The sequence below is a fragment of the Megascapheus bottae genome, chromosome X (assembly GCF_031878675.1).
Source record: "Megascapheus bottae isolate mThoBot1 chromosome X, mThoBot2.hap1, whole genome shotgun sequence".
Classification (NCBI taxonomy): Eukaryota; Metazoa; Chordata; class Mammalia; order Rodentia; family Geomyidae; genus Megascapheus; species Megascapheus bottae.
Genome location: NC_143547.1, coordinates 104,469,807 through 104,489,942, shown reverse-complemented (window position 1 = coordinate 104,489,942; position 20,136 = coordinate 104,469,807). Strand labels below are relative to the sequence as shown.

At 52.5% G+C, this 20,136-nt stretch overlaps 1 protein-coding gene across 1 annotated transcript; it reads right to left on the bottom strand.

The window, feature by feature from the left end:
• Window positions 1-7,551: 7,551 nt before the first annotated feature.
• Window positions 7,552-20,136, bottom strand: Bgn (biglycan). The gene is made up of 8 exons (XM_090326021.1): window positions 20,000-20,136; window positions 12,069-12,320; window positions 11,500-11,612; window positions 10,707-10,920; window positions 10,005-10,115; window positions 9,743-9,836; window positions 9,493-9,631; window positions 7,552-8,298 (listed from the first exon to the last, which is right to left on the bottom strand). Exons 2-8 carry the CDS (start codon window positions 12,307-12,309, stop codon window positions 8,101-8,103), a joined length of 1,110 nt encoding a protein of 369 aa, XP_090182147.1. The 5' UTR covers window positions 12,310-12,320; window positions 20,000-20,136; the 3' UTR covers window positions 7,552-8,100.

Genomic DNA, 20,136 nt, shown 5'->3' with positions numbered 1-20,136 from the left:
CAGCGACGCGGTGCGCTCCACTCCAGCCGCAGCTCTGAGCGCGGAGGGAGGGAGGGAGGGGGAAGGAGAGAGCTGCTGCTGGTGGAAGAGGAGGAGGAGGAGGAGGAGGAGGAGGAGGAGGAGGAGGAGGAGGGGGAGGAGGGGGAGGGGGAGGACAAGGAGGGGGAGGGGGAGGAGAAGGGGAGGGGAGGAGAGGGGAGGGGAGGGGTGGAAAGGAGGAGGAGGAGAGCAAGGAAGAGGAGGAGGAGGAGGAACGGGGTGGGGGGCGGTGCATCGGCACACCACACAGAGGACAGCATGCTCTGGAGTGCTGCTCTTGGTACATGCCCTTCTGTCCCCAGGACTCCCGGGAATGCCAGCTCTTCCTACCCTGGCATTGTCCCCCAAGGTCACTGGCAGAGGAGAGGTGGGCATGATTGGAAACTGGGGGCCTTTGACACCTGCTAGTGCACAGAAAGCACCCGAGCATGAGACTAGGACACAGGAGATCCCTTGCCTTGTGGGGTGTGGAACTGGGTGGCTAATTCAGAGCATGGTGGTCCTGAGACGCCTGGTGGACTTCTGGGGCGTTGTCCGTTATCTGAAAACTGTCTCTAACTGTTGGGAATTTGACATCTAAACATATTTTCCTGGAGGGAAGCTGGAACTTAAAACAGATTTTCAAAGTCGGTGACCCCTAAAGGTTATCAAGCAAACAGTTATGCAGAACATGGGAAAATCACACACTGGTGGACAGTCTCACACAACTACACGGCGGAAGAGCCACACATCTGACAACACAAGTGAAGACAGATACACAGAGAACTCCTGATACAGACACCCATCAATTCACCAATCTGGACAACATACCCAAATGTGTGCCCTTGGGCCCTGCCATTAGTCTTCAGAGCCCCTAAGCTTCCTTACTCCAGAGCTCAAATCAGTCCTTCGCTACTATCTTTGAGCCACTGGTGGAGACCCCAGGACCTAAGCCTATGCGAATAAGAAAGAGAAACTCCCTGAGTGTGCATAGCCCACTGGAGCAGGACACTCCTCTCTCCACTCAGTTGCATACACTCATTGACCACACACATTTACATGCTCACTAATGTACTCACAGATCAATGTACACACATTCCCATACTCTACCTGGCACACATATACTCACTTATATGCATTTGGTGAATCAGTCTCATGTTCTCACATTCCCACGCATATTGAGAGTTTCTGTGTTTGTGTGTTTGTGCATGCCTACACACACACACACACACACACACACACACACAAACACACACATATACACACACACACACACACACACACACACACACACTCCAGTCCTGAGGCTTGAACTCAGGGCCTAGATACTGGCCTTCAGCTTTTTTGCTTAAGGCTAGCATTTTATCACTTGAGCCACAGATCCCCTTCTAGGTTACTTGGTAATTCATTGGAGATGAGAGTCTCACAGACTTACCTGCCTAGGCTGGCTTTGAACCTGTATCCTCAGATATCCGCCTCCTGATTAGCTAGGATCTCAAGGAAGCAGTACCCACCATATGAAAGTTCTTTACATGCCCAGTTATTCACACATGGAAACACACACAGTTTCGTATGTATACTCACCTGCCCACTCTCCACCCACAGTCGGCCTCACTCACACATGCCCATCCATTTGGAATTATACATTTACATACCTAGTTATGCCCCCCTCTCCGCACAGCCATTTGCCCATCCCCTGCTTCAACATCAACTTCTAACACAGAAGCAGCTTTTCTTGGGCATTGGCTCTTTTGGGACCCAGTGAGCTGGCTATCTAGCCAGCATGGCTGCAGCCATGCTCCCAGCTGGGCATTACGGTACAAGTGCAGTAGTTAGAAGCCATACTGACATTGGATTTTCCCCCCTGCTTATGAAATCGGTGCTAGCTTAGCCTCATTCCCCACATGAGAACTATGAACTCAGGGACATCTCCCAGTGGTCCGTGGCATCTCCTAGTAGCCCAGGCTGCCTGGTTCATTGTGGTTCCATCCTTGGGAGGTACATGTTACTCAAGTGAGCCCTCAATCAGGCTTGTGGGAGCATCCTGTAGGTAAACACCTCCGTTACTGACAAGCGTCTTAGCAAATGTGTTGGCAGATTTAGGAAGAGAAAAATGGGTGAAGACACCCAGAAAGGGACCCGGTGAAGAGAAAGGGGCATTAACTGGGGAAATAGCTGTAAGAGTAAAAAGACTCCCCTAGGGGACTGTGTCACTGCCTTCTCTCAGAGACAGAGGAACATATTGAACATCCCTGGAGGACTGTTCATTTATCTGATGGCTGCTGTCCCATGTCAGAAATTGACATCACCATGAGCTTCTACTTAGGTGAAGTCATTCATGGTTTTGTACCATAAGCCCAGTCTCTTACCAGGGAAGAAAGCTGTGGGAAGGGAGCTGGACATGCAAGCAAGGATTATTTGCACTACCTATCTATGACTGGCCCAGGTAGTGCAAATAATCATGACAAGAGCTGCTACGCCACACAAATTCATGATGAGTCTCAAGGCTAAGATCAGGTAGCCAGGAATAACAGTGTCATCCAAATGCCAGTTCTTACCAAATTGTGGTCCCCAAATAGCTAATGATGAGGAAAAGGGATGGCCTACTTGCATTAAGGGTTCCAGTAGATTGGTTTTCAGGCCCTTGTTCGCTCTCTTGGTTTCTTTATCTGTAAAGAAGGGTGGGGAGAGCTTTTCTAGAAAGTTCTTTCTTACACAGAACTATGTTCATGGAAATACTTAGGGAGCTCATCATGGAGAGGTTCAGGACTGGCCAATGGACCAAGATCTCCTTGATTCCTTTACGCCCTCCATACTGTGTTCCTTTCCTCTTGATTGTCCCTTAGTCCCACTGTGCCCTGGAGCTCAGGACAATGTATCTTGTCTTCAGGGACCATCATGGTAGCCTTCTGTGCCTCCATTGTTCCTCCTTGGAAAGGCCAACGTCCACGTCTGTCTCACCTAAGAAACTAAAGCAAGGAGAACCCTATTTTTGCCCTGCCCTCCAGCCTAGCCCCACACCCAGATTTCCCTATCGCTTTCTTGCACTCACTCCACTCATTTGGCAAGCATTTTCCCTGGACATCTTCAATGCTCACTACTCACACCTCACCCATCAATCCGCCATCAGAACCTCTTCGCCATGGGCCTCTACTATGTATGTTCTCCTTGCCAAATTTTCCTCCTTTCATTTTTGGTGTGGCTATCACAGCCTCCTCTGGGACAGCAATTCTTTGACCTGGCCCAGAAGTTGAGGCCCCTCTGGCTGGCCCCAGCTCCCTCTCCTCCCCATCACTACCTCTGGATGATATCACAGCCCTATCCCCAAGTTTTTGGTGCCACAAGATCAATGGACCCTTGCATCTTTGTACTAGGCTGAAAATGTCCACAATGACACCCATTCTCAGATCGGAATGTGGCCTTATTTGAAAGTAGGGTCTTTGCATTTGTAATTAAATTAAGGATCTAGAGATGGGGAGATTATCCAGGATTAGCCAGGTAAGCCTTGTATATATTATATTGACAAATTCCTTATGAGAGAGAGGCACACACATATTTTGCACTCACACACAGAAAGAAATCACATGACAACAAAGGTTCAGTGATGCAGCCATAAGCCAAGGAACCTGTAGTTACCAGAAGCTGAAAAACACAAAGCACATCCTTCCCTCTGAAGATGGGGGGAGCACAGTACGCATAACACCTTGACTTGGGGATTTTGCCTTTCCTCCCCCTCCAAAAAGTCCCACAAAAGAATATATATGAGAATATATATGTATATATATATATATATCTGTTCTTTTATACTACCACATCAGTGGCCATTTGTCACAATGCCGCCACAACTTTCACACCAGCCTCAAGTGGGGTTGTTGAGATGCTTCACCTTGGAAAAAGTCTTGTCCACTGCACACCTTAGGTCTCTCAGCCTACTTAGCCTCAATAGACTGTATACCTGGCATTTCTGGAAAACTCAGGTCATGTATGATGTGTGTGTGTGTGTGTGTGTGTGTGTGTGTGTACACGTGTGCATGCATATGCAATGACTTTGTGTGTGTGTTGTCCTGAGGCTTGAACTCAAGGCCTGGGCACTGTTCCTGACTTTTTCTTGCTCAAGGCTAACACTCTGTCACTTGAGACACAGCTACACTTGCAGCTTTTTTTTTGAGTCTCATAAACTTCATAAGTCTGGGCTAGCTTTCAACCAGGACCCTCAGATTTTAGCCTCCATATAGGTGAGAGCCACCACCACCTGGTGCACCATGGTTGTTTCGTTGTTGTTGTTTCGTTTTTTAATGTCACTTCTCCTTGCACCAGCATTAGAAAACAGCTCAGTTTCTAGAGCTCTCTTTCCTTGTCTGGCTAACCCCCTGTGCAGCAGGCATCACAGCCCTTTAGTACCCAAAATGTCCTAGGTTTTTTAGGGCCCCGAGATCTCTGTACTCTTCTTAGAAGAGGAAGAAAGAACTCTGCCTCGGTGATTGTGTCCTGACCCTGACATCCAGAACACCAGGATCTTTGCCTCTTCCTCTGGCCCTTGTCTTTCTGAGATGAGTGGCCTTGTTCACTGGGGTAGAGCCGGGAGACCAAAGCAAGGGGAAGGGATTCTGCAACAGAGGAACACCACCCTCACGTCATCAGAGCCCCACTCCCTTGGCTTCCAGGTTCCCCCACCCTCCTCCTCCTTCGATCCTTCAAGGAGAGAGATTATCTCCCCAGAGATTCCTGGCTGGCTGCCCTACCTACAAGCCCTGACTTGTCTAAACCCAAGCAATGGATTTGGCTTAGGCTCCAGCTGGGACCCACCATATCCAGAAGGCACCTGATCGGCAGTAAGTGCTCAGAAATATTTCTTATCCCACCTCCATGCTGTCAAAGGTCATTCCCTGGCAGCTAGCACATTCATGGAACAGCTCTAGCTGGGGGGGGGGCTTTCCTGTGACACTCCTTACCATGTGTTGTGCACTTGTGATTGTCAACTTGTGCTCTGACAGCTGCCCCAGCTTTGGCTGAGCCTCTATCTGCCCCCTGTCTTCAAAAAATTAGGTGCTCGCTGCCTTAGGGAGTTTCTCACAGCCCTCTTCCCCTTCTTACCTTGTGCCTACTTGGCACATCAGGCCACCAGGATGCCATAATCCTACACACACGTCCTGCCTACTCTTTCCTTCATTCCATATCCACTCTGTCCCAAAGCCTAGGGGTGCTGACCTAAGGAAATATTGGGCTGAAACTTTTGTTCCCTGGGCTCCATCTTTCACATCTCCATGGCTCAGAGCACAGAATCTCTATGTCCTGCAGCCTGACGGAGGCCAGGTCTCTGAGTAAACGTCCTTTTTCAGCCCACCTGAAAGTGAACACAGGACCCACAGGGGTCACGTGGATGCCACAGTGGAGATTTACAAGTCATTATTATTATGAACTGTTAATAATAATGCTCAGCAAATTTGAGAAGAATAAGGCTAAGGAGTTCATCTTTACCCCATTGAAGACCAAGTGCTCTGAGAACAGAGCCCACCCTTTACCATTACCCACAAGCCTGTGGGCTTCTGCCTGGGTGGCTCATGACCTCTAGTTTGGGCCATGTGGACACTGCGTATGGAGTCTTCCTCTGCCTGTATAGTCCATAGAACCTGTCCCCTGAGTTTGTCATACTACCACTACCCACTGTGTCCCTAAGTTGGTATATGCACAGCATGAGCTTAGAGCTTCAGGGAGCTTCATGAAGTGAGAGGGAAACAGAGGAAGGGAAGGGCAGGCAGACTAGGACGGAGGTATGAGGAGAAGACAGACATCCAGTGGGCTTGTACTGGAGCTGCAGAATATGAGCCAGCATCCCAGAAGCACCCACAGAAAAACACACTGAAGCTTCTGGCCACTCCTCCCTCACAGCAGTAAGGGGACTTGACTGGGGCCCTGAATCCTGGCCCCTGGCCAGTGCCCTTGCCCTGCGCCTGCCCAGCTCAGCAGAGATTGCCAGGCTGTGGAACACATGCCCCAGAATAGTGCTATGATGCTGCCGAGTGACATTCTATCGCTGGGCCACCACATGGAGCGACGCCTGCCATCCCCAAAAGGGAAAACCTAGGGACGATGGGTGCCCTGGGTGTTAGGCCAGACATAAGGGCTGTGTGTGAGGAGCCACCCCTGGGCTCCACCCCCTCTGGGCTGCTGCCCATTCAGGCCCTGTCTGCTCTATTTTTGCTGCTTGCTCACAGCCGCTCAGGGGAGCCCCAGCTCCCAGCTGACCAGGAGGCCCCTCATATAAGACAGAGAGAACTACAGGTCTAACCAGGGGCCACCCTAGCCCACTGGGCTTGCCTCCAAAAGGGCATTGCTCTAGGGACTGTCCCTTTCTAAGCAAGCCTAAGTGACGAGGTTTCCCTGGATGTGAATGGATGGTTTGTATTGAATGCAGGGCCAGTATGTAACCTAGCACCCAGTGGGGCACTGTGGAGGTACTTAGGGGGCAGAGGAAGCGAAGCCAGGCTGGCATAGGTGAGTACCTCAGTACGGTGCTCTTATTCTATAGGTTCATTCCCTGTGCCCTTTCTCAAGCGTTACCATGGGGACTGCCCACAGCCATGACTGTAGTCTAGTATTATTCTGAGTCCTCCAGTTCCATGAGGCGAGCATACCGGGTTGTACTACATTGCAGCTCTTTTCCTGATGGGAGGGGGTCCAGCCTGGTGCCCCGTAGCTGCCAGGTGCCACACAAACACTGTACTGTAACTGGGAGATAGATGCCTCCTCAGGCCTGGTCTGTTTCTGAAGACCAGCTTAATGACTAGAAAGGATGGGGATGTGGTCAGATCCTGGGCCTTGGGCCTGGTCACTTGGAACCTTTTCTAGCCGTGGACCTGAGGGTAAGGAGAACTCTCTTCTAAGGGCAGACACAGCAACAAAGATGAAGCACAGGCACGTGGAGAAGGCACAGAGAAGCAAAGCCTAGGTGGTAGAAGAGGTGGGCTCCTGTGCTTCTGCTTTCTTTTCAGTCCTCAGTAACAGCCCAGAACCAGTGGCACAGAGCCATATTGCACAGTTTTTCTTTAATTGAAAAATCAGCCAACCTCAGAAGCAGCCCTTCAAGTTGGGTGTGGCAGGGATCAGGAAGAGGAAGCAAGACCTGGCCATCTTAGGGAGAGGGTCGGGGGGCAAGGAAAACCGGTGCTCAGGAAACTGGTGACATGCTGGACCCTCCAGGTAGGTTCAAAGCTTACCATTCCCTCTTGACAACTCCCTGGGTAATCTATGGAAGGATCTGGGTCTTCAATTTTCAGCCCCTTCCAGGATTGCAGACAAGATCCCAGAAGAGTGGCCAGGGACACAGTTGTCCCCAGGCTGATTTGGGCTGAGATGTAAAACAGAGCCAGGCCCAGGGCAGATAGTGTGTGTGTGTGTGTGTGTGTGTGTGTGTGTGTGTGTGTGTGTGTGTGAAGAGAGAGAGAGAGAGAGAGAGAGAGAGAGAGAGAGAGAGAGAAAGAGAGAGAGAGAGAGTGTGTAGAGGGAGGAAGGGAGGGAGGGAGGGAGGAGAGGGAGAGAGAGAGAGAGAGAGAGAGAGAGAGAGAGAGCGCCCCGTGCAGGGGCTGGTAGGCTGGTTGTAGATCAACATGGCTAAGATGGACAGGTGGTGAATTTGTTGAAGTAGAAGCCTCAGCAGCCCAGCCCAAGGCAGCAAGCAGGGCCCAGGAGAATCAGAGAAGGAGCAGGAAATGATGGCCATGGTGGAATCCACTGTGTCTAGCGGTACTAACCCCTTCTGCCCTGCAGACCCATGGACCATCTTTTCCTAAGGCTGAAGCCTCAGGATGAATAAGAAGAAAGCTTCATGGGGTGTCTCTCTGAGTGGCCCCAGTGGGTGAGTGATGCATCTCTGAAGCTGAGGGGAGCAGGTGATGGGGGCCAGGTCTTGTGTCCACCTGCGTGCTTGGGTGCCAGGAAGAGGCTATGATGGGGCAAACGTTGGGGGTCAGGGACCAAAGGAGGGGGCTGTTCTTAATAGCTTTGCCTTCCTCTCTGGAACATGTGACTGTGTTCCACAGTAACCGCCCCCCCCTAGGGCCACCAGAGTGGCCACCACTGCCTTTACTTCTTATAGTTGCCAAACTGGATGGCTAGGCGGTCGGTGACACAACGGAAGGTGGCTGGCTGCACTTCCCAGTAGGGCACAGGGTTGTTGAAGAGGCTGATGCCATTGTAGTAGGCCCGCTTGACTCCGAAGCCTATCGGGCAGAAGTCGTTGACGCCCACCTTGGTGATATTGTTGGAGTGCAGATAGACCACCTAGGGATAGAGGCATGCAGTCAAGGCTTGCTATGCGATGTAGTTGTCCCTGATCACCTCCCCAGTCTGTTTCAACCTGGGTTACTATTGTGGGTCACAGGCAAAATGGAGGGCAGATGCAGCACCACCCTGTGAGGGCCAGTTCAGGATTCTCTACGTGGTTGGGGGAGGAGGAAAACTGAGGTGCTGGCATGTAGGTAGGCGTTGGCCATAATTTGTGCACTGCTGTATGACCAGGGAGCAGGATAGGAGGGGCGGGTATGGTGTAGGTGAAGGCTGTGCTGGGGATGTCACGAGGACTCTGTTTGGTGGAGTGAGATTATTGGAAGCAATTGTTGATCATGACCTGACATCTATGTAGAAAGCAAATGCCTTGGCTCCCAGAAGGTGCCTGGTCCCTTTTCTACATTCCCTGAACTCCAGGCCTGCTCCCATACGAGCATGCTCTCGTTATGGAAACCCATAGGTCATGAGAGGAGAAAGGGCTTTCATTCAAGGTGTTCTCATTTTTCACCCAGTCCTCAGGAACACTCATATTCTAGCAGCACCTCCCCCTACTTCCTGGAGGCCAAGGAGTGTCCTCGGATTAGTTCACTGGCAGTAAGAGGTCTCTGGCCACTAGAGGGCGTACTCAACCTGGCGTGGGCCTTGCTGCTGTAGTATCTGAGCCGGCCAGCATTGATCGCAGTGAGGATAGCAGTGTTCTTACTACTGTGAAATGGACTAAGAAAGACATTTTAGGCCCAGAGCAAGGTTGATCAAGAGCAAATTCACCCACACATCTAGAAGCCAAGGCAGGGATGGAGGCCCTTGTAAGAATACCATAGAGGGGCCGGGGAAGCATAGTCTAGTGGTAGAGTGCTTGCCTAGCATGCACAAAGCCCTGCGTTAGATTCCTCAGTACCACATACACAGAAAAAGCCCGAAGTGGTGCTGTGGCTCAAGTGGCATTGCATTAGACTTGAACAAAAAGTGTCTAACTGTTCTACCTAGGCCCTGAGTTCAAGCCCCAGGACCGGCAGAAAAAGAAAAAAAAAGAATACCATAGAGAATGGCATGTCTTTGTAGACTGAGCACTGCCACAAAGGGAGGGAGAGTGAGCAGTGCTCCTTGCAACATGAGATGAGGCCCAGAGATAAGAAGTGACTGGCCAGCTGCATGCTGGGCTCTGTCCTGCTCTATGTCTCCACTCACCTGGAGGAGCTTGAGGTCTGGGAGCCCGGCAGGCACCCTGGATAGCTTGTTATTGTCTAGGTGCAGCTCCCTCAGGGTGGGCAGGAAACTGAGGCTCCCATTCTCTATCATCCGGATCTGGTTGTGGCCCAAACCCAATCTGCAGATGGGTGAATATGAGATACTTAGAGGCTACAGGAGAGGACTGTGGGATGGGTACTGGGCAGACTCTGGGTGATGGAGGCCCTGAGCTCCCTTGGGCTGTTCCCACCTGTACAGCTTTGAGTAGCGGAGCAGGTCTTCTAGCTCAATAGCCTGAATTTTGTTGTGGTCCAGATGGAGTTCATTCAGGGTCTCCGGGAGATCTGCCCAGAAGAGAGGTAAATACAGGTATTGGGGACAGGGAGGGAAGCAGAGCCCTCTCTCTGTCCCAGGTGAGAGAGGGTCCTGTTGACTATTTCCCCAAATACAAGAGGTAGGTACCCTCATTGTGTTCCTGAGGGTGAGGCAGGGAGGAAAGCAGGGCCACCTACCTTTGGGGATGCCAGTGAGCTTGGCCTCGGAAATGCGCAGGTAGTTGAGCTTGAGACCATCAAAGGCTCCAGGTTCAAAACCACTGTTCTCCAGGGGATTCCCACCCATTTCTAGGAGAGAGGTCATTAACATTGGAGCCAGCCAGAGCCACCCTGCAGTCTGCCAGCGTCTGTCAGTTTCTGGCCTTGGGCCCCGGCTTCCCTGAAGGGTGCTACACCTTGCCGGCTCCCTCCCCCCACCCCCCCTGCCTCCTCCTGAAAGCAGTTCCCCAAAATGACTCAGTACATCACCAACCCCAGCTGTTCAAGACTGGTAGCCCCAGGAGCCCTGGTCCTGGTTTCTGCCTCAGGGGACAGAAAAGCATGAGGAAAGTGAGAGGAACCACAAATGAAAGTGAGGCTGTCCTAAAGCCACCAGGTCCCTCTAGCTGGACTTGACTGTCCACTGTGTGGGCTCTTCTCCCTTCGTTCTGCTCCACACTCCCCTTCCATTGCAGTTGGGGAAAGGTCCACAATCACACTGTACTTTTTATGAGACTGCTTTTGACACACTCCTTTAAAGCCCTTTAAAGGAGTCCCTTTACGCTATGCTGAAACAAACATGTGGAGCATTGTGTGAGGTGCGCTGGGCTCCTCTGAGGCTGCGCATACCCCTGCTTTCCTGGCTGGAATAAGGACTGTCACTGCTGGGGCTGCACTCACCAATGCAGTTCATGTTCCGGAGCCCACTGAACACAGCCTTGGGCACTTTTCGGATGCGGTTGTCATGTATGCGCAGCTCCACCAGAGAGCTGGGCAGATTGGGAGGGATCTCCACCAGGTGGTTCTTGGAAATGTAGAGTTTCTGCAGCTTCCGAAGGGGACTGAAGGCCTTCTCGTGGATCTTGGAGATCTTATTGTTCACCAGGACAAGGGCCTGAGGCAAGGCAGGTGACAGGTGAATGTCTCATCTTCCTAGTCCCCCCCCCCCCGCCCTTCTCTCCCTTCCTCCTCTCACTCCTGAGCTCCTTGTTGATGGCACTGGAGAGATGTTGGAGCATGGTACAACCTCAAGATCAGTGTGTGCTTGGAGGTAGAGTGCCGAACAAGAAGCTACAAACCAGGCCAAGCTCCAAGCCCTAGCTATGTCACTGCGGCCCAGCCTATCACTCATTGCACTCAGTTTCCCCACATGTTTGTTAGTCACAATGAAATCTCCCCTTCACCCGTTGCTAGGAGGAACCAATAAGAGTAAAGTTTTCAAAAAAATTAAAAAAACGTTTTCAGCCAAACAAAGAATTGTCCTAAGTTCTCCATATTGACTTATATGCATACACAGGAGCTAGTCTTGTCAGCTTCCCCTACAGTCAGCTCTGGACTCCTCTGAGGACTCCATGGGGCACTGGAACCCTCATATGTGTCCACACACATGTGCACACATACCCGTCCAGACCCAAACCCCAAACTACACAGCTCCCAGCTCCTCAGTTAGGGTGAGGAGGGAAGGAAGGCTTACATAGAGGTGCTGGAGGCCTTTGAAATCATCTTTGCGGAGCTCTGAGATGTCATTGTTCTGCAGGTCCAATAGCGTGGTGTCAGGTGAGATTTCCCTTGGGACAGTCTTCAGACCTGATAGCCAGTACCACAATATTAACATGGGTTCACCCAGGCTGGTGTGGAGACATCAGGGACATAGGAGCACATGGACACACACACACACACACACACACACACACACACACACACACACACACACAGAAGGTTTTTGGCACAAACATAGGGACTATGCTGCTAATTGGAACAAGCTCTAGAGCTTGCAAGCCCTGCTTGTGTCCAAACACATGGACTCTTTCTGTCTGTCTGTCTGTCTGTCTGTCTGTCTGTCTCTCTCTCTCTCTCTCTCTCTCTCTCTCTCTCTCTCTCTCTCTCACACACACACACACACACACACACACACACACACACACATCCATCTTGTCCCTGCCCTCCTTCCCACAGGATGAGCATCCGTCTCCTTTACTTGGAGCTCTCAGACTGAGCCTGAGCCTCCTGCTACATTCCCACCCCACCTGCCCAGGGACTGACCCAAGTCAGAACACTGAACAACCCGCAGGTGACAGTGGCAGCCGAAAGGACAGATGGCGGTGAAGGTGGGTGTGACAGAGTCCAGGTCAGGAACACCAGAGGTCGTGTCGGCACCTGAAGCCTCCTCATCATTCATCACAGGCAGCGCATCATCCAGGGTGAAGTCCCAGAACCCCTTCTGCTCAAAGGGTAGAGCCTGGCTCAGGGCCAGCAGAGGCACGAGGAGCCACAGGGGCAGCATGGTGCTTGTACCTGGAAGCCAAGGGTGAAGACGAGTCATCCGTCAGCAAGAGCACTCCTTTTCTGCCAGTCTCCATCCTCAGTGGCACACTTTTATATATGTATGTTGGCACTGTGTCCCCCATTCCTAACCAGGGTCAGTCACACCAGGGTGCAAGGTAGCAGGGGAAAGAGGCATGGACAAGAAGCAGGACTTGATTTCACTGGGCAGTGAAACGTGCTCCCTGCCACTGAGTTAACTAGCGTCTGTTTCAGGGTGGGTGGTGGGGTCAGCAGGGCCAAGTGCAGGGAGGAGAGGGGAAATCCAGCCATTAGCCCCTTCAGGCCACCCAGTTTATCCCTCCAGAGTTTCAGGCTCAGAGTAATTGTGATGCAATTAGTTTAATTAGGTGACCATGAGTCATTTCCTTCCTTGGCTGAGCCCCCTCCCCCAGATCCACATTTCTTTGAGAAGGTCTAGAGGTCAAGGCACAGAAGGACTGCTGGGGAAAGAGAGGCATCCTATGAGGATGACGAACACAAGCCACGGGACAGCACTCTGCCCTCCCTCCCTTTGTTCCCCAGGTCCTCAGCTCACAGAACTCTTGGCTCTAGGACCTTCCTTTGGGCCCATGACCCTGGCATCCTGGAGAAGCTCCCCAGGAGAATAGGCTGCCGCCAGGGTGGCAAGGCAGGGTCAGGCTTGTTTGGAAGCTCCCCCAGACTGAGGTATCTGGGGAGGGATGGGGGGTGCTTTGCCTGAGCCTGCCCCTGGCACCCACATCTGCCTGCTTCTTTCTTCTCCAGCAGACACTGCCCCCTGTCCAGGGCTTAGTCTGCACAGAAGCCTACAACATATCAGGCAGGGCCAGAACTCCATCCTCAACCCCTGGCAAAGGTTCACATTTTGTTCTGGCCTCATTTTCCCCATCTGTGAAATGGATAAAACCATGTCAGTCCAGCTTGCCCCTCGGCCGTGGATGTCTGGGGTAGCCTGTGGACATCTGTGGACATGGAACCAACTGGACACTAAGGACCTCCTCAGAGAGTCCAAGTAGCCCCAGTGCAAAGAACCCTTTATTTGTGCCCCATGTTGGTAGGCAGAGTTTGGGGGTCCACGTGAGCTAGGTAAGCCTCCTGGAGTCTTAGTCTTGAAACCAAAGGTACAGGAGGTTCTAGGGAGTGGCCTTGCTGGGCAGCCCAGTGGGCTGCTGCTTTGGAATCCTTAACACCTGCAGCCAGTAAGCCACCTCCAGGCTTGGTTGAATCTGGACACAAACACTGTACCACCAGTTGCTGTCCATCCTGGGAGAAAACTGGCCTGTGCTGTTGCCTGAGCACTCCAGGAAGTATTCACACACGTATGCCCCACCCCAAGTGGCTCACAGGGCCTGACCTGGCTCCCACCAATGCCCTGGCTGTAAGAGTGTGTGTGCAGATCACAGTGGCAGCTGCATCCAAGAAGTAGCTTCCCTGAGCACTAAGCAAAGTGACAGAGCCCCAGACTTAGCTCATCTTCCCTCTCCCATGCACATATGGGCCTTCTGCAGACTCCGAGGTCAGACAAAGCCCCGTACTGAGGTGTGTTCCTCTTCTCTCAGTCCTTCAGTGCTTGGAAAAGACCCTTGTGATGCTGTATATGATGACATCAGTGACCCAGCAGGGCCCACGTGACCCACCCCCTGACATCTTGGCCCCAGAGTGGATAAAAAGACCCAAGCTTGCCTACCTAAGTGGTGTGTTACCCCTTCTCGTTGCTTTACAGCCTCAGGGCAGAGCCAGGTTGGGAAGAGCCTCCTGTGCCTGCTTCCGCAGGTAGCGTTCTTGTCCAGGTGTAGGTGTGCACACTAGGACTTAGAAGAGAAGCGGGAGCAGTGGGAGAGCAGAAAGATGACGCTGAAGGCAACAGAGGAAATGGAATGGGAGCCCTTGCTGAAATGGAAGCTCAAGCGGGAGGATGAGTCAGGACTGAAACAGCTGTCTAACTGCCCACCTACTAGGCGGGGCCTGGGACCCACAGTCTACCTGCACAGCTGAGGATGGGGTAGGGATGCAACAGAGGCCAGTGCAGTGGGGAAGGTAGGGTCGGAGGACCATCTACCTGTAGCCAACCTGAAGCCTCCATCCAGATCTGGAGACTAAGGTTTCCATGAGACACTTGTCCCCAGCAAGCAATCTCCTCAGAGGCCCCACATGGCTTTCCAGACATGTGAGAGACGAACTTCCTGCACAAGCACTTCCAGAAAACTGAGCATCCTGCTTGGGCAAGGACTCTCTCCTCCAGTTGAGGGGACATACAGGCTCTGGTCCCCAGGTGGCTTCATGGAACAGTCTTGGGACAATGGGTCCCTACAGAAGGTTCACCAGCTCAGAACAGCTTTGCCTCCTGTCATAGGAAGTGGAGGGGTTACCAAGGGGCTTACAGAGGGACAAACACAAGAGTCTAGCCTTCTGCCTGTTGATTGCAACTTGGGTTCATCCTGAGGGGTGGGAGACTGAGGGGCTGGGGGGCCCATGCACCAGGGCCCCATGCCGTAAGTAGGACAAGCTTTGGCAGATGTTCCAGGATTCATGATTCCACTGCTGGGGGCTAAGTGAGCTTCTTTGCACAGCCCTCTCATCCTCTCAGAGACATAAAGCTTACAGGAAGTGGCAAGGGAATCTCACATAGCTGGGACCCCAGAAGGAATTTTTCCTGACACTGACACTATCAGAAGCCTCACTTAATAGATGAGAAAATAGAGGCTTAGAGAGAAAAACTGATTTCTCCCCAATCACCCCAAGTCACTGGGCTCGTTCAGCTACCTTAAAGGTTGTAGGTAGGGCTGACTAGAGGGGGAATCTGGGGTCACAACTGGGTAATGCGGACAGCCCAGAGCAAGAACCTCCTAGGTCTGGTGATACTAAAAGTCAGGCTGTTGCAGATCATCCCAGACCCCTCTCCCCACCACCCATGGGGCCACCTCTGGGCCTCAGTTTCCCTTCATTGGTGTCCATGGAGGTTTCCTTAAGCTCCATCAAAGTCAGCTAAGTCTGCTGGATGCCACCTCCTCAGAGCAAAGGAAAGAAGTGGTCATCGTGGTGAGCCTCAGCTTGGCAACCGCAGATGTTAGCAAGGGAAGAGGCTGGGCTTCCTGGAGCCTTGGCCACCATCTCAATAGGGCCCTCCTTGTCTGCCCCTCTGAAAGCCAGCGCAGTTCTCTATGCAGGATTGCTCCAAGTCACAGCTAAACAAGACACGCTGGCAGCCTCTGAGAACATGAAAGGGCTGTGCCAGGCATTCAGGCAAGGCCAAGGGCGGCAGGAGCAAAACTGGAGGTCTGGCAGGCCTTAGGAGCTCGCCTGCAGATGTGTGGCTGGCAGCTGCCAAGGAGTAGACACTGGGCTCACACTGTGCAGCTAAAGCTGGGGCATCTCTGATAAATGTGCCACACTCTGCACAGCCCTGTTGAGCCTCTGGAACTTTATGAGTGGGAAAGGGTAACAGGGAGAAAGCCTGGGTGTCCTTCTTCCTGCCTCTCTGAACACCGAAGCTGTCTGAATACAGCTTCAACCAGAGACTGACACCTGGTGTGGTCTCTGGGACCTTCCTATCCCACCTTAGGCTCCAGCCTCTGCTTGAGCAAAGGAATAAGCATTCCCCAAGGGCCTGCTGAAGGCTAAGTATGTGTGTGCATGCATGCATGGCCACATAAATGTGCATGTGGTAGTGGGGATTGGAGGAGTGACCCTGAGCCCCATCACATCTGCATCTGGGCAGCACACAGAACCCATGGTCATTGTCCCACGTGGCACTTATGGGACAGATCCCTAAGTGTGGTCCTGGTGCTGCTACGGTGGCTGGACAGTCAATCCTGGGAGTGGGCTATACATGAATCTAGTAGGTGTTAGGAGGCTTCAAGGGGTGGCACAAGGGAGGTGTCAAGATAGCTAGGTACATCAAAGGAAAGCATTGTATACCCTGCCCTAAGCTACCAAAAACTTCTGCAAAGGAAGAAGATGATCCTCATTGGCTGGAGGTCCTAGGCTTTCTGGTCTCCATTCAGCTAAGCCAGAGCCCTCTCCCCTCTTCCTGGTCACGGAACAAATCGAGGCTTCTACTTACCATGTATTAGACTCTTCAGAGAAGCAGTATACCCAATGGCAGGGCAGGTGATTTGACAGATTTCTTTTTTTTTGTCTGTCCTGGCCTTGAACTCAGGGCCTGAGCACTGTTCTTGCGCTTTTTCAAGGCTAGAGCTCTACCACTTGAGCCTCAGCATCACTTTTAGCTTTTATCAGTGTATGTGGGTGTGAGGAATCGAACCGAAAACGTTGTGTATGCTAGGCAAGCACTCTACCACTAGACCAAACTCCCCGTCCCAGACAGATTTCTTTACCTAGCCACCCTCCCCTTGTTGACCATAAGAAGGAAGTTATGTTTTTAACACATGCTGGAAGGATAAACAAAGCTTAGAGAGTTTTCCCCAAACTCTCACCCAAGACCACAAAGTGAGAAAATGGTACAGCAGGGATTCTAGCTAACCACTCACCTCCCCGAGTCAAGTCTCACTGCCAGAGAAGGAGAACAGCCAGGTAACTGGGTCCCAAGACCAGAGCCCCCCCCCGCTTTCTTCCTAGGTATGGGGGTCCCCACAGCATCTCCTCAGGAGCATCTCCTGCTCCTCTGGCTGAGGTGGGATCTAGCCCTGTTTAGCCAGCCAGGCAGGCTAGGGATCTGACTATTTTTAGACTTCCCAAGGAGTGTGGAGACTCCTTGTAGTCAGAGTCCCTCCTAAAGTCCATGGAAGGCCACTTCTGGGGCTGTCCTGACACAGAGCAAGAAGGGATGGGGAAAGAAAGCAAATGGTGGAAAACTGATGTTGTCCTTGTAGTCACAGAAATATACAAGGAGATTGTCAGCTCCAAATTCCTGCTTCCCAGAAGAAATACCCCGGCAAGTCATAGCCTTCCCCTGAGAATCTTAGGAAGCTAGTAATTTCAGGAAGACTAGAGAAGGGCCTAAACATGGAGCAGGTCTGAGCCACACTCCTCTCTTACTCACTGTGGTTCTCACTTACCCCTCTGCTTACTCCCTGAAGTTCTATAAGTGGCAACTTAAACTACAGCTCCGGTCTTCCCTGGCACAATGTCTGAGGCCAAGGAGAGAGGAGGGTCCTGTGTAGGGGGATAAAGCAGACTCCAGCGGACCAGGGAGGGGAAGAACCAGAGCCTGCAGGACTATAGGTTGTTGTGTCTACAGCGGGGCTGAGCCCATCCTGCGCCCTTTTTTAGCCCATGGCTGGGGGGGCAGCTGTGCCACGTTGTACCCCTTGGTAGCGAGTGAGGTCCCTGCACTGCTGCACCCTCCCATCCATGCTGTGAGCCTTGACTGTCAGGGAGAGCCCGCTGCCAGGGCTGTGGGGGAAGTGACCAGACTGGAAGGTGGACAGGGCAATGTGGAGAAGGGACCAAGTTCTCTGGCCTGGGAATAACTAAAGAGGAGAAGCAGTGGGGGTTGTAGTGGGCATGGGAAGGCCTTGAAATAATCAGTGGTGGTGTTAGAAGACGTGAGTCTCCAGCAGGTACCTCAGGTGCCGTATGGAGAGGATAGACTGACAATCCCACAAGACAGAGAACACATGATTCCTGGGACAGACTTACAGTACATTGCCTGTATAGGCTGCGTGGGACCAGGAAGCCAGAAGATGAGTGGAATCCCATCCCCACCACACCCCCACACATGGTTCCAAGAAACCAGATGTCCTTAGGGAAGTCTCCAGAAGGGCAAATTGCAGTGTGTGGCCTCACTCCAATTCCCTCTTCTTGAGACTTGGTACTGTCACTGGAAGAGACACTTATTGGCCTTGTGAGTGACTTCAAAAATGTAGCTAAAGGAAATATCCCCACTCCCCCTGCCCTTCCCCATTAGTGATTCCACAGCCTAGCACTGCTTGAGGGACTGGTTTAGAGTAGTGCTGGCAAGTTAGTCCACATAGACAGGCTGCTCACGGCTGCCATTTCTCGCCTCAGTACCCCGAGGACTAGCCTAGACACAAAACAGGCCTTTGCCCCTGCTCTGCATATAGTGCAGAAGCAATGGCAGAGTTAATGTCTCCTGCAAGTTGGGTCCCTGTACCAGTGTGCATATGGGCCACAAAGGCCAGTTGCCACACCCAGCTGGCCAACTGGCCACGGAGCCCTCTCTGCTTGCAGACTCAGAGCCAGCCCTTGCTGCTCAGTCGTAGTATCTTAAAGGCAGCTCCCATGTCTTCCTCAAAGGCTTACCAATGGCCCACAGCTTCCATATACAGGCATGTTCTACACAAAGGCACCCCAGGCTGTTGGTGACACAGTTCAGTATATGTCACCCAGAGATGTTTACTTGTGTCCTTTGGTTGCAGGTTCCTGGGACTCTACCTGGTGCTTAAGGATCTTTCTTTGCTTGTGTCAATCTAAATTAGTCACTACAGGTCAGAGAGCTGGCAGGCCAGGGAGGGACAAGGCACAGACGCAGGAGCCACAAGGACAGGACTTGAACTGTCTGGTGGGTGGTCAGGAGAGCAAGCTACCTGTGAAGACTGTTGGAGAATAATGTCCCTGTCCTCAATGAGATTTTCCCTGCTTGCCTCACCTGTGGCTCTGTCCTGCAGACCCAGATCCTCCTGCTCTGGGTAAATGGGCACCTGACCCCACCCATGGAGCAGTAAGAGGGTGCTCTCATTCTTGCAAACTTCCTGGGCATTTGGTGGACACCCAGATGGTTCTGTTCTCTCTTGTTCCCTCTTCTGGGTCTCTTGGCAGGCCCCTCTAGGGCCCCAAGCCAGGACTGTCTCCGAGAACATGGCACAGTATCCTGATTTCCTCTCCTCCCACTTGTCCACTGCCCATTCTGAGTCTTAATTCCAGAGGAACAGGACTAAGGCACCCACCCAGGCAGTCCCACCTAGGACCCCTGTAGCTGGGGCACTGTGGACCCACACCTCACCCAGAAGAAAGCAGAGGAAGTTCATTGTCCTGTGGTAAGCAAGGAATATCTGGGCAGGGTGCCTGGGAAACCAAGGCTCTCAGCTGGTGCCAGGGACTAGTTCAGGCAGCAGGGTACCGTTTGGGTGCTTAGCTGGGTGGATGCCCCAGGGCCTCAGAGACTCAGCCAGGCAAAAATCCCTAGAGTGATGCTGGCTGCAAGTGGAGGGTCTGTTTGGGGCTTGTGATGAGTGGACAGAGCAGTTGATAGAGCCAGGGTGCCAGCCACCCAGCTAGGTAGGTGTCAGGGTGTGCACACTGAGGCAGAGAGCAAGAGGCACACAGTGGGCAGTGAGGAACCCCAAACCTCAGCCCTGCCACCACACACATATCCCGAGGCAGAGAGCAAGAGGTAGATAGAGCCTGGTACTTGAGCAGGGTCAGAGGAGTGAGGGAAGGGAAGGACCATAACAAGGTACCTGGAAGAAGGCAGGGAGAAGAGACAGACATGGGACAAGGACCAAGGGGACCACAGGGTGGCGGTGAAGGGGCATAGACCAGTAGCCTCTGGGGGTGCACAGAGACTGGGAAGGTAGCAAGAGGCAACAGAGCCATGGACGCTGGGTAGAAGAGAGCCACAGGTCAGGCCAGCAGAGGCAGCAGGGTTGGGGACAGGACAGAAGATCCAGGAGTGGGACGGTGAGGACAGACGGAGGCCAGTGCAGGGATGGTGGGCACATGTGAGGCTGGTGGGGGTGGGAGCCTACCTGGGGTGTGGAAGCAGCCAGGTGCAGGCTGCTTTGCTGGTAGGCTAAGATGTCAGGCTGTCCAAGTGTCTGTATCAGGCCGGGTTGACCGAGAGCAGCAGCTCACTCCTGGGCAGTTGGTGGAGAGAGGGAGACAG